At 39.5% G+C, this 13624-nt stretch overlaps 1 protein-coding gene across 1 annotated transcript in view; it reads right to left on the minus strand.

Moving 5' to 3' along the window:
- Positions 1-13624, minus strand: part of slc1a7b (solute carrier family 1 member 7b) — a 51518-nt gene that overhangs the window by 18380 nt on the left and 19514 nt on the right. Inside the window, exons 2-3 of the mRNA XM_026159730.2 lie at positions 11675-11754; positions 7830-8045 (exon numbers count right to left, since the gene is read on the minus strand). Coding sequence (XP_026015515.1) covers positions 7830-8045; positions 11675-11754 — 296 coding nt within the window. The remainder of the gene's footprint in view (positions 1-7829; positions 8046-11674; positions 11755-13624) is intronic.

The raw sequence follows: 13624 nt of genomic DNA on the forward strand, positions 1-13624 counted from the left end.
ATTGTCTATGGTGTGAAGATACGAGATGTGCAGCACCTGAAACTACGGATACTGGATGCCTGTGCTGGCATTTCTCCTGCGGTGTTGCTATCAGTGTGTGAAGAGTGGGAGAAGAGGGTTGCATTGACAATCTAACACAATGGGCAGCACATGGAACACATTTTATAAGTGGTCAGAAACTTGTAAATAACTCATGAAAGACTAAAGTTACGTTGAAACCAAGCACACCATTGTTTTTCTTGTGACATTACCAATAAGTTTGATGTGTCACATGGCCCTCTTCCTATTGAAAAAACAAAAGTTGTATCCAAGATGGCCGACTTCTAAATGGCCACCATGGTCACCACCCATCTTGAAGATTTTGCCCCCTCACATATACTAATGTGCCACAAACAGGACTTTAATATCACCAACCATTCCCATGTTAGTACGGTGTATCCATATAAATGGCCCACCCTGTAGAGACGATCCAGTGTTCTGTGACCAAAACAAAAAAACACATCGTGCATGTGTTATTCACAAACATAACTATTCACAAACTAAAAAGAAAACTTACAAAATCGGCTTCAAAACTCTTTAAAAAGAAAATTAAGGAATCGCATGTTCTCTTGTTAAAAGGTTCACACAAAGTGATACTGCAGTATATTATTGTAGTTTTTCAACCTACACGTATGCTTAATATAGAGAAATTCATACTCATACTCTGTTTAGTCAAACCCGGCAGTGTTTCATGTTCAGACAAAATGTTTCCATTTGAAGCTTTGGCAATAGTGAGATCTTTTCGTCACTCCCCACTTGTTTTCAAAACATGAATAATTTTGAATGAACTGCAAGGTTGTTTTTAGGCCAACAGATGAGTAAAAAAAAAACATCATACAAAACAAAAACAAAAATAAAACAAAGAAGAGCAAAACAGGAAAGGCAAATCTGCAACTTTCATTATTATTACTGAGCCACTCCTCTGTCTCCTTTCTACACATGCAGTGGGCTCGGTTTCCTTGGCAAGTGAAAAACCCAAGTTCTCTCAACTAAAGATTATCACTTTATTAAACTATGTACTAACAAGCATTTTTTCTAAAACATTTACATTCCTATTTTTGAAATCAATATTAGATTAACAAATTGAACTTGGGTTTTTACGCTGGAACACAGTGTGCGTAATAAAAACAAGAATATCATATTATGACTTCAGGGTAAAAAAAACCCTTGGCTGTTGTCTGATACAAAGCAGTGATATTTATGCTCTCATCTAAACAAACTAAATTGAATTGTTTGCCTGCGGTTGGTGAAGTTGTGCAATTCAGAAGTTGGAAGCACCGACTTGGGAAGCTTGAACTCACATCATTTTCAAGTTGTTTAGAGTAATAATCCTGTTTCATTTTCATCAGTTTTTTTTAAACCTTGACCAAAACCTCACCTTAACCCTTTCCAATTGCCTTTGGTTGCTCAAGCTAAACTTTCTTCTCATGCAAGCATGGGGTTGGCTTTCCAAAAAGTAACTTGAAAAACAATGCTTTTGCCAGACAGACACCACGCTTAATGTTCAGGTCTGATCAGGTCTGATAATAATAATAATAATCCCAAAAAACATCACTTTACCTCAGCCCTTACTTAGAATTTTAATTACTTGCACATTTGACAAAATGAAATTGCATTTGAATTACTGATACACTATGAATAGCGCAGGCTTCACTTTAAAATCAAGGGGAGAGTTTAAATTTCAAAAGAAGGCTGCTAATGTTAGAAACCTCAAACGAGATGCACTCCAATGGTCTGCCATGTATTTTCTAGAAATTCAGAATAGGACATAATGATACACTCAAAAAAAATGAAATTGAGTAGTTGTTACATCTACAGGAGTCTAACTTTAATTTGAACAAAATAATTTCATGTTTCTATGGTAAATGTAATTAATTAATGCAGGATCTGCATAAAATTCAGTGACTTTATTTATTCTTGTTGAGATGACATGACAATCTAGGAAGAGTAGGTATTTGCCTTGACTCGTGAAAATTCACAAGGTCATATGAGATTTCAAACCACTGGGGTTATAAGAGGCTGAAAAGCATACACACACCTGTCAAGGACAAAAAAATAAAGAAAATTCTGTATCAAGCCTTGTAATCATAGCTTTCCTACTTTTCTTTTAGTGCTGATTGACAGCTTGGTGGGGTGATGGTTACACTGAAAAAAAGGGATTGGCCAGCTCTTAGATTTACGTAAGCATCTTGCGTGTATTTAACACAAATGCCTCATGCTTTAAAGTATAGTGTAGAAACTACATGATATGCATTAAATTCTTCATATCATGTTCAAGTGAAGTAAGTCAATAATATAGCAATGTTAAATCCCGCGACACTGCACGGGTTTCAGTCTCACGCTCTTTGGATCGTGGTTTCAGGAAGGCATCCATCTCAGTCAAGTCGAGCAGCCACCTCTACTTTTTTTGGTATACCGAAAAAAGTAAATTGGGTGGTTGTTACATTAAAAAGTCCAACTTGTAATTTGAACACAATAATTTCATGTTTCTATGAATGTAATTAAATCATGAAGGATCTGTATGAAATTCAACAACTTAATTTGTTCTTGTTGAGATGACATGATACAATCTAGTGAGAGTGGTTAGTTGCTGAACTCATGAAATTCACAAGATCGCACAAGATTTCAAACTGCAGGAAAATCACTGGAGTTATAAGAGGCAGACAACTACACACACACCACGTGCATGCTATTGCTATTTATTGTGGATTAACCTGTCAAGGACAAAAACAAAAAAAGTCTGCATCAAATACAGGAAATCATAGCTTTCCTGTATTTCCTAGATTGTTGGCATGGTGGTTAGTGCTGTTGCTTCACAGTAAGAAGGTCCTGGGTTCAAATCCACGTTCTGACTAGTTTGCAGTGGTTTCTCTCTGGGTATTCTGGTTTCCCCCCACAGTTAAAAATCATGCATAGCACTGTTTCTGTGTGTTTGTGTGTTCTCCCCGTGCTTGCGTGGGTTCTCTCTGTGTCATGGTCCGTGAGAACAGTATCCGGGGAGTGTTTGGGTGACCATGCCCTCGGGTCAGGCACCGGCATTGCACCTGTATTCCATCCCAGGCAATTGCAGGAGGACTATTTCACCCAGCACGGACAGCTCCTCCATGCCAGTCTGTTAGTCACTCTTGGTGGTAACTTGGCTCTCCTAAGCTCTGAGTTTATTCAAGTATTCTTTGACCCGTGTTAATATTACACACTTGTGCCCCGGTCGCCATCCGGCAGTTGAAGACATTCGCTGCCTGTCGTCCTGCCTGTTCTGTGTGCGAGAGAACTCTCGCTCCTAGGATTTTTCCCACGGACACCCTCCCCCAACTCTGATTCTTCCCACGGTCTCAATCACAGCTTCCCAGGGCATTTCAGTTCCCGATTTCCTCGGCTTGAGTTATATTCTTGTTTCCTTGGTGGTTCCTGATCGTTTATGTTAAAGAAATAAATCTATACATAGTTCCCGCGAATTTCGTATTCGGCCCCATCTTTGCATGTGAACCTTAGTTCTTGACACTCTGGGTACTCTGGTTTACTCCAACAGTCCAAAGACAGGTAGTTAGTGGGGTCAGATTAATTGGTGATTTTAAATTACAGATAAGTGTGAATGTGAGTGCAAATGGTTGATTGTCTCTCTGTGTTAGCCCTGGGATAGACTTGGCGACTTGTCCAGGGTGTACCCTGCCTTTTGCCCTATAACATCTGGGATAGCCTCCAGCCCCCCCACGAACCTAATAAAGATAAGAGGATGGATGGAGTGACAACTGTAAAAGTTTTTATAAATCCATTAATTTTTTAGTTATCCAAACTCTAGACTTTGTTGAACACTCCAAAAAATGATCTTAAAATAATCACGGGAAGGATTCTCACATTAATAAATGGCTTTCTGTCAGCATTAAGTATTTTTGTGGGACTAACGTAATTTGCATGGGTTGGATCAACTTAAATAAATTATGTTGGATTCAACTACAGTAAATAATTTGATTCTTCATTAATGTCAAAGGAGCTTGCAAAGAAAAGCATCTGGACTTCTTTAAGTTGCTTGAAGACGTTTCACCTCTCATCCGAGAAGCTTCTTCAGTTCTAAGGTCAAATGGTGGAGAGTCCCAGATATAAACCTAGTGGGAGTGTCTCCCCACAGAGGGACAAAAGGACCCCCTGGTGATCCTCTAATCGCCTGAGCCAAGGTGTGAAACTGGGTGTGGGTCCCAATCAGCCAGAGTTTCAGGTGAGCTCTTTGTGAAACCTGGCCCCACCTTATCATGCGAATTCCTGAGGTCAGATGGCCCAGGATGTGAGTGGGCGTTAAGGCGTCTGGGGAGGGAACTCAAAACTGGATTATAGATGGCAGACAGTTGGCGTCGTAAACCACCGCCTCTGTTCAAAGATGGTCGCTCACAGTGGACATAGATGGCTTCTTTCACTCCTCTTTCAAACCATCTGTCCTCTCTGTCCAAAATGTGAACATTGACATCCTCGAAAGAGTGACCTTTGTCCTTAAGATGCAGGTGGACTGCTGAGTCTTGTCCTGTCAGGACACTTACACTTACGCCTGTAGTGATGAAGTGCTTTGAGAGACTGGTCTGTCAGCACATCAGGGCCGGTCTGCCTCCCACTCTGGACCCCCACCAATTTGCCTACAGGACAAATCGTTCCACCGAGGACGCTATCACCATAGCGCTCCACACTGCGCTGAGTCACCTGGAGCACCGAGGAAGCTATGTGAGAATGCTCTTTCTGGACTTCAGCTCAGCATTCAATCATATCATCCCGGAGATCCTGGTCCAGAAACTGTCTCACCTGGGACTCTCCACCCCCATCTGCCTCTGGATCAAGGACTTCCTGACAAATAGACCACAGTCTGTCAGACTCGGCCCCCACCGGTCCAGCACCATCACACTCAGCACCGGGTCTCCACAAGGATGTGTTTTGAGTCCCCTCCTGTTTACGCTCTACACATCCGACTGCTCCCCTACCCATCTCTCAAACACCATCATAAAGTTCGCGGATGACACCACAGTGGTTGGACTCATCTCAAGGGGGGATGAGTCGGACTACAGAGATGAGGTCAACAGACTGACTGAGTGGTGTTCAGTTAACAAACTCCAACTGAACACCACGAAAACTAAAGAACTTATCTTGGACTTCAGGAAGGGCAGAGCAGACCCGGCCCCACTTTACATTCACGGGAGCTGTGTGGAGAGGGTACACTCCATGAGGTTTCTGGGCGTGCAGATATCTGATGACCTCTCCTGGACTGCAAATACTACAGCGGTGGTTAAAAAGGCCCAGCAGCGTCTTCACTTTCTGAGAGTGCTCAGGAGGAACAACCTGGAGGAGAGGCTGCTGGTGACATTTTACAGAGCCACCATAGAGAGCATCCTAACGTACGGCATAACAACATGGTATGCAGGGTGCTCAGCTGCAGACAGGAAAGAACTGCAGAGGGTCATCAACACAGCCCAGAAGATCACTGGCTGCTCTCTGCCCAGCCTGGAGGTCACTGCAAACTCTCGGTACCTCAGCAGAGCTGGCAATATCATCAAGGACCACTCTCACCCCAGTAACCAACTGTTTGAACTATTACCGTCAGGCCGACGGTACAGGTCACATAAAACCAGGACAAACAGATTCAGAGATAGCTTCTTTCCCAGAGCTATCACCGTAGTAAATAAGCACAAAAACAATTGAACCTATTCCATACCGTCACTGTCATTATATTATGCTGCTATTCTGTATATATTGTACATACTATTGTTTGAGTACTTACGATTGTTTTTTTGTACTTTTTATATTTTACATTTATATTTATTATTGAAACTTGCACCAAGGGAGTGGCACTCCAATTTCGTTGTACTCTGTACAATGACAATAAAGGCTATTCTATTCTATTCTATTCTATTCTATTCTATTCTATTCTAAATGTAATATTGGATTGGTTAGACTACGTACATGTGAGTTTTGTTTTGTCAAAAATGTCAAAATAACATGGCAATATGGACATTTTTTTCTATTATTATCTGTCTGTTTAATTCTATTAATTTTACTGGCTGCAGACAACTTGACATAAAGGAAATATCTCGAATAAAACAGAATACGATACAGTATTTTTAATGTCTAAAATAGATTTCAATATAGTTTACACAAAAGCACTAAGGACTATAGTATTGTATTTGAATGTCAAACTGTGGAACTGCAGACTTCAACTCCAAAAACTCAAACACATGCCACACTTCCATTAGTTAGTTTTTACTGACAGAGTTTTTAAGGTCACTGCTCTGATTACTGGCTTCAGACTCACCATCCAAATAAACAGCCTGAAATCAGATGCTTGGATTAGAAAACCAAACAGATACAGAGACACGCCAGGTGACAGTTAATAGTCCTGTTTACAGATACTGCTTATGAGAAACTGAGTACCATCTTCTATTAAAGAAGATTAAATGGTTTTTAGTCAACAATGAAGTCATCCCAGAATACGGGAACTGAATAGTTTAAGACAACCAATATGTTTAATCCTCTCTCGGGATTTGTTACAAATCCGAACAGCCTGAAAAACTAGGGTGCGGTCAGGATTGTGTCTGCTCTACAAACACACCATCACCTACTTACCCTTAGTTTAGGGTCACTTTAAAATCTGCAAGTTTTGAAAGAAAAGCACATTTCCTATTTCTTTATTTATGATGTAAAAAAATGACAAGTAAAATAAATACTTTGTGATTCTTAATGGATTATCTATGTAGGTGTACAGAGCCCCATTTTCAGCAGCCACCGTTCCCCGGCACATTATGTTACCTAATGCAAGTTTATCATGTTAAAAGGTGATCTCGGTAAAAGCCATTTCCCAATTATGTTATAAAATCTGTTCTGATGATTAAAGAAGCAATTTCGCTAGCTGAGAGGAGCATTAACCGACCCATTGTGAGTTAAATTATTAGCTCAAAGTAATCGCCAAGAAATAACGTACTTTTGAAACTTGCCACGCTATTTTATTAAAAAAAAAAAATCTATATACCTGTTTTCAGGGTGTGTGTCATCATGTCAAAACACTGCTGTCGAGACAGACGGTGAAGTTTGAACTACAGCAATGGAACTTTTGATTATTTTGGCAGGTGTTTACATGTTTGTGAGAAAGATTCAAAGAAAAGACCTGGAGTACCTATCCTCCACTATCTTGCCAGTATTTTTGAGTCTGGTATCCATGCTAAAAGTTGAGATTTCTCTGCCTGTGTTGACTCAGTTTGACTCTTTGTTTACATGAATGAAGTAAAGACCACAGAACAAACCTCATTCTTAAATCACTGGTTAAACTGAACAGAAATTCACTAGCTGGGCCAACGTCACCGTTTTAGTAGGTAAAGGTGAATGCTTGGACATGAACTGAGCTGCGGCTTGGGAAAGGCCTGGAAGGGGACTGACGACGGCTCCCAGGCCTGGCAGATCCCCATAGGAGTGAAGAAGTTAAAAAATTGAGAACAAGGAGGGAGGGTGGGACACGTAAATGAGAACGAACAGCTTGCAGAACTGGGGGAACCTATATACAGATGACATCCATAATGAGCGTGTTTGGTGGCCTGGTCCTGCTCCTGAAATTCCAATATATAATCTCCAATCCATGAGATAGCCAACGCACCTTTGTTGGCCATCTCACACAGCACACGCTAAATTCAGCACATACAAAGTACATACTGTAGCAGTATGTGCTTTGTTTCTACTGCCATCAAATGAGTCAAAGTCGCATTTGTGTGTAATTCATGGCCTGGAGATAATTCTTCAGAAAACTTAGACAAATGTTCTAATCTCACCGGATCAGGTCCAGGAGTGCATCTGCAGAACTCATGATGGGTTTGCTGCTGTCCTCAGAGTCCTCTTTTTGGGCTGCACCTCCTGGGTGGATGATGGAGACCATGATGATCCCCACGATCACAGCCACAAAGGTGGTCCACAGGTAATACGATACTGTGATCAGACCGAGGCGACTGGAACATTTTGCATCGAGAGCTGCCAGTCCCGACATCAAACTGAAAGAAAAAACAAGAAGTTTGGACTGAATGCATTTTAACCTTTCCACCTCTGAGTTACCTGGATTTGTATACTCGTTTCTAACACTGATTAAATATTCCACCAATCAAAATTGTAATGGTATGCAACATAACTTGCTCTTTCTTGCCACAAATAGTATATGTACATAGAACAAAAATGTTCTGTGAGGGTCCTGGATGATCGATGGTTCATTCATGGGTTTGAATTCACCATCTGGCTGTGACTTTCTGTGTGGAGTTAGCATGTCTGTGTGGGTTCTCTCCGGGTACTCTCCAGCTTCCTAACACAGCCCAGTCATTCAGTTGGTGGGGTCGCGTTAATTGGGGATTCTAATTTGCCCATAGATGTGACTGTGAGTGTGAATGTGGTCTGTGTCACTGTTTTAGCCCTTTGACAGACAGGGTGTGCCCTGCCCCTATGGTAGCTGGGTTCCATTCCCCCTGTGACCCTGAATTGGATAAGTGCAAGAAATTGGATGGATGGACCGATTGGTAAATTCAAACTAATACTCTGGTGTGGCATAGAGGTTATCAGATTGTGGCGCTGCTCAGGTGTTACTGAAGCCCAGGTTGCTTTGATTGCAACATTCAGTTTGTCTGTACTTTGTTGGGTTGGGTATTTTTTTATTATCTTCTTGGCAATAAACCACAGCTTGGCCAATCAAGCACAGCAATAACATCGTCAGTAAAGAATTTGGTAGTAGTTTTGGTGGCGTGGACAGGTCCTAAGTACTGTGGAAAAGAAAATCAGCTGCTCCATAAATCTTCTCAGCAAATGGAAGCACAAAGTGCTCGAAAGTCTTCTTTTAAATATCTGAATTCATTTAGGACTTAATAAAATATAACTTTTCATGACAATCCTCTCAAGGCTGCAGTTATCCCTGTTGCTTGTGCACCTTTTCCTACCACACTTTTCTCTCCCACTAAGCTTTCTATTAATATACTTTCATATTGCATGCTGTGAACAGACAGACTTTTCAGATATTTCCTTCTGAACTAGGAGTACACAAGGTATTTATATTCCGAATATGAATTTATTCAAACTCCAAAGTTTTAGCAGCAGCACAAATTTTGTGTTTCATAAATGTTACCATTTTAGTTTTTAATTTATATTATTTTGTTACGTTTCTAAGAGTGAATAACAATAAAAAGCACTTCAGAAGTTTGAAAGCTATTATTGGTAAATACATAAAAATTAAGCTTTGGCAGTGGTGCCACTGGTAGTATTAAAAAAAATTCTAATATTTTTCTGTGACATTTTTTCCACGTTACATGCGAGTACATTTTGATCTAGTAACAACACGCAACACAAAAAAAAAGTATTCGGACAGCAAAGAGCAAAGGACACATAGGAGAAGAGCATCAGGTGGTTGGATGGCTAGTTAAAACACTGGACTCAAATGCAGGAAGCTGTGGTTTGTTTCCCAGTTTCATTTCCCCTTAAAACAATGACGGAAGCTCCAAAAGCTACTGAATAGGACGGTGATCATTTAGACATATCCTACATACTGAATGTTCAAAGTAAATTCCTCAAAGTAAAAATGTTAGTTTCATCTGTGAAAGCAAACAAAAGAGAAATGCAATGAGACAAATCTTTAAAGAACCATCATCAAAACCAAAGATTAAACTGCATACAAATTCTCAAAACAAGATTAATGAAGAAACGTTTTGTATTTCTCAGTAAATAAGAAAATAAATGGATGCTTTTAAAATGTATTTTTTCCATGCAAAATCTTATTCAGTGAGCTAGTTTTATGTTGAATAATAAACAGCATTTCCTTACATGGGATGTTTGTTATTAATTTTACTGGTATATAAACAGATTCATGAGCAAAGCTCCAATAGAGATAAGTTTAGATAAGATGGAGCAGATGAAACAAACTGTAAAGATGTGCAGGCAGCACACTGACATTTTAAAAAAGGAGAATTTTTATGGACATGAGTCTAAAGAGGGCTTTTCTGTGGAGAGAAACAAAGTTTTCACTCTCAGTGGATAAAATAATGTACTTTTTTTCAAAACCACAGGCTTATCTCTGTGTTATGATAGTAAGATGGGCCCACTTCCAACACATAATTTTTCAACATGAAGGTTACTGGTGTGAAAGAGTGTGCTTTAACCCAAACCACAATGACTTTCTAAACCGACCAGACAGCTTTTAGCGTCCACATTCAAAAAGTGACAAGCTGGTGAAAACAAATCTAAAAAGGACATGACAAAAAAAGCAGTGAGGTTTATAAACCTGTGCTACTACCACCCCTCCAGACTTCTGACCTTGATCTTTGGTTTATATTTTAATAGTGGCTAATATTACGGAGCTAAGATAAAGAGAAGCAATAAGCAGGCACTGTGTGAGAACACATTGTGAGAGCTTTGGTGTTTATCCGGTCGTTAAGTGATGACGTGACGAATCCTACTTCCGGGTCTAAAGTAGTAGCGTTTAATATGGCTTTTGTGTTGTTAACATGTTTAATGTTATGTATTTTCTTCTATTTGATCTCAAAAAGCTCCTAAAACAGTCAGTGATCACTGTTGACCTCCCTCGGCTTTTATTACCGCTAATCATTTATTTAAGCTCAGTTTTTAAAACCTTAGGATGTAACTACAGCCCAGCCCATGCAGCAGTATATGAATGACTAACCTCGTATTGTGGATGGATTATCTCAGTTGTTCTCCTGGCTGAAGTTTGGTCCTTTTACAGCATCCTGCCATGTGATTACATTTGTTCCTGACCACCGAGAACACTCACGTTAAGTTTTATCGAGTGGAAAAAAAGTTAGCTTGTTTATATTATGCTAACATAGCTGTGTCGCTAGCGGTCACGTAGCACATCATTATATACCAGCTAGCCCAACTTCAGTAACCCTACAAACGTCACGGCTGTTTAGTTTTCTGTCTTCATTTATGTTGGAAGTGATAACAGAGCTGTACGTTTTAATTTGTTTCAAAAACCCCGCAGTCAGGACATGCTATATTGTATTTAGATAGAAGCTAGTGAGCTAACTTCCTGCTAACTTCTAACTCTGTTAAATGTCATAAATTCTGTTTTCATGGATGCCTGGATGGTAAACTCAATTGTTACACCTGGTAGAGCAGAACGCTGATCATTTTATTAAAGATGAAAGACTTTAGACAGTTTTTCAACTCTCAGTAATGCCATAGTGATCGTTTGATATATGGACCTGCAGCGGAGTTTAGGCCCAGACACGGCTAAGGAGACTTAACGACCGGATACTCGATGAGCTAACAAAGAAACAGAGATGAACTGTTCAATCGATGGATCAAGCGCAAATGGAGCTAGGAATCAAAGGCAAACAATACTGTCAGTTTATTGTACTTGCAGTACAGGCAAGCAGCTGATCACATTATTTTTCTATTTTTTCTATTCACATGGACTTAAAATTAAGTACATATATCATTTTATTTTTATTTTATTTTAGATTCACATATTTTGTCAAACTTGATTCCAATGTCAATTATCCCAAACCAGCAGAATGTAAATGTATGTATGTCTTAATAACCGACTGAATACATTACTGGAAACTTTAGATATGCTAAGTTAAGTAGTGATTTGGGTCATTGTGTTAGAGCTGTACTGACGTGCAGGTACCTGGACACGACGAGTGGGAGAATCAGCATCTTCAGCATCCTCATTAGTAGCTCACCAGGAAACTGAAAGTACTTCACCTCCTGTCAGGGTAAGAGAAGAGAAATAATGGTCACGGGTAATTTTAGGAAGTCTATCACACAGATTTTTGAAAAGGACCTTATGTTACTTAAAAAGAAATAATGAACAGGAGCAGGGCATGACAGTGACACATAATGAATTACCTTTTGAAGAGTTTAGATGTCTGTTATAAAAAAAAATTCAGTTTCATGGACAGAAATGAGACTCTGACTATTTTCCTATTTTTCTTCTTTGCTAATAAATGGGTACATGTTTAATCTGCATTGTAAACACCTTCATCTCACCCTATCTCTTGCACTCTGTCACACCAACTCTCTGAATGTCATCCTTCACTACATACTCTTTTACTGCTGCCTGGCAGCTCCATCTTCAGCCTTCTTCCTCTGCGTGTTCTCCAAACTGTCCTAGCCTTGTGTCTCCAATGTTGTCTCCAAGCACCTCAGCCTCAGCATTCCCTCCTTATGTTCTCCTTTCTAATCCTGTCCCTCCTGGTCACTCCCAGCATTCTTAACATCCACCATCATACAGGAAGAAAATGCACATCCAGCACAAGCCATTATAAAAAATGTGATGCTGAATTACACTTAAATATTGTAGATTTCCTAGTACAGAAAATCTTTTGATTCATCACTGTCCTTCCCACACCTCTGCCAGGTTGAGAAACAAAATATCACAAGACTTGCAGAAATAGAAAACAACATTTTTTTGTCCTTATGCTAAGTTTAACAAGCAAAATGGTATTTGAAATTTTGATTTTCACAACAGTAACAATGTGTGGAATTTGAGAAAAAGAGATCATTTCATCTAAAGGATAGATGTAACACCCTTAGATGAGGGCTGGTTGCAGCAGAATAACGGTGGCTCACAGTATCACGTAGCAACCTGTATTTAAAAGTGGTTTGTTTCTGTAAAATTGTAGCAATACATACTAAGTAACAAAACAGTATGTGCCTCAGAGCCCAAGCTTGGGCATCATTTAGAGACTCAAATCTCAAAAGATGGGAAACAAATCCAGCACTCACGGATCAAATGTTCTATTTTTGAATCCTCTCAAGGAGCAGGTGTATGCTGGTTGAAATTCACTCTACTTGGTGAAGCATGCTGACAATAAACACAAAGAATGAGAGAAAGAACATGGGAGCTTGTATGATGGAAAGATGGAGGTGAATTAGTGAAAGAGAAGCTGGAGAAAGTGTTAAGAGCCACCACATCATCTACAAGCTTATGTCAGTATAGAGAAAAGGGTTCTTCAGGTATTGTCTTTAGGTTCAGTAATTGGCTAAAAGAGGAGAGCGTAACAAATGCGATCATTTCATAGCAGTTGTAACTGAAAACCAAGATTTGAATATGTGAATATTTTCTCCCTTCTTTAGACTTTAACCCAGGTTTAGCAGCAGACCATATGAAGTCGACAGGTGGTCACTTGGCTCAAGTCATGCTATGCACAATTATAACCATACATGCACAGTACACCCATAAAATAATGTAGCCACAATTTTAAACAGTCTAAAAATACCTGTCTTAGATTGCAGAGGCAACCCATATGGAAAAGATATATATAAATCTTATAAAGTTTGTATCTGTCTTGTGTGAAACTTGTATGAAAAGCATACAAGCGTGAAAACAGATATAAGATCCCTTGAAAAATTATATAATGAAACTTGTATGTTTTGGATACTTACTAAAACAATATATGAAAGTAATGAGAAAGTGGCCACTTTCATGAGTCACATATAAGTTTTTACTATTTCTTTTCCATATGGGAAAGCAGGAAACAAAAAGGAGAAACATTTTTTCTGAAAGTGGATCAATGAACTCACCAGCTAATTGTGAACACAGAATCTCCTCAGCACATTTCTACTTGTTTCGCAG

The sequence above is a fragment of the Astatotilapia calliptera genome, chromosome 23 (genome assembly GCF_964374335.1).
Source record: "Astatotilapia calliptera chromosome 23, fAstCal68.1, whole genome shotgun sequence".
Classification (NCBI taxonomy): domain Eukaryota; kingdom Metazoa; phylum Chordata; class Actinopteri; order Cichliformes; family Cichlidae; genus Astatotilapia; species Astatotilapia calliptera.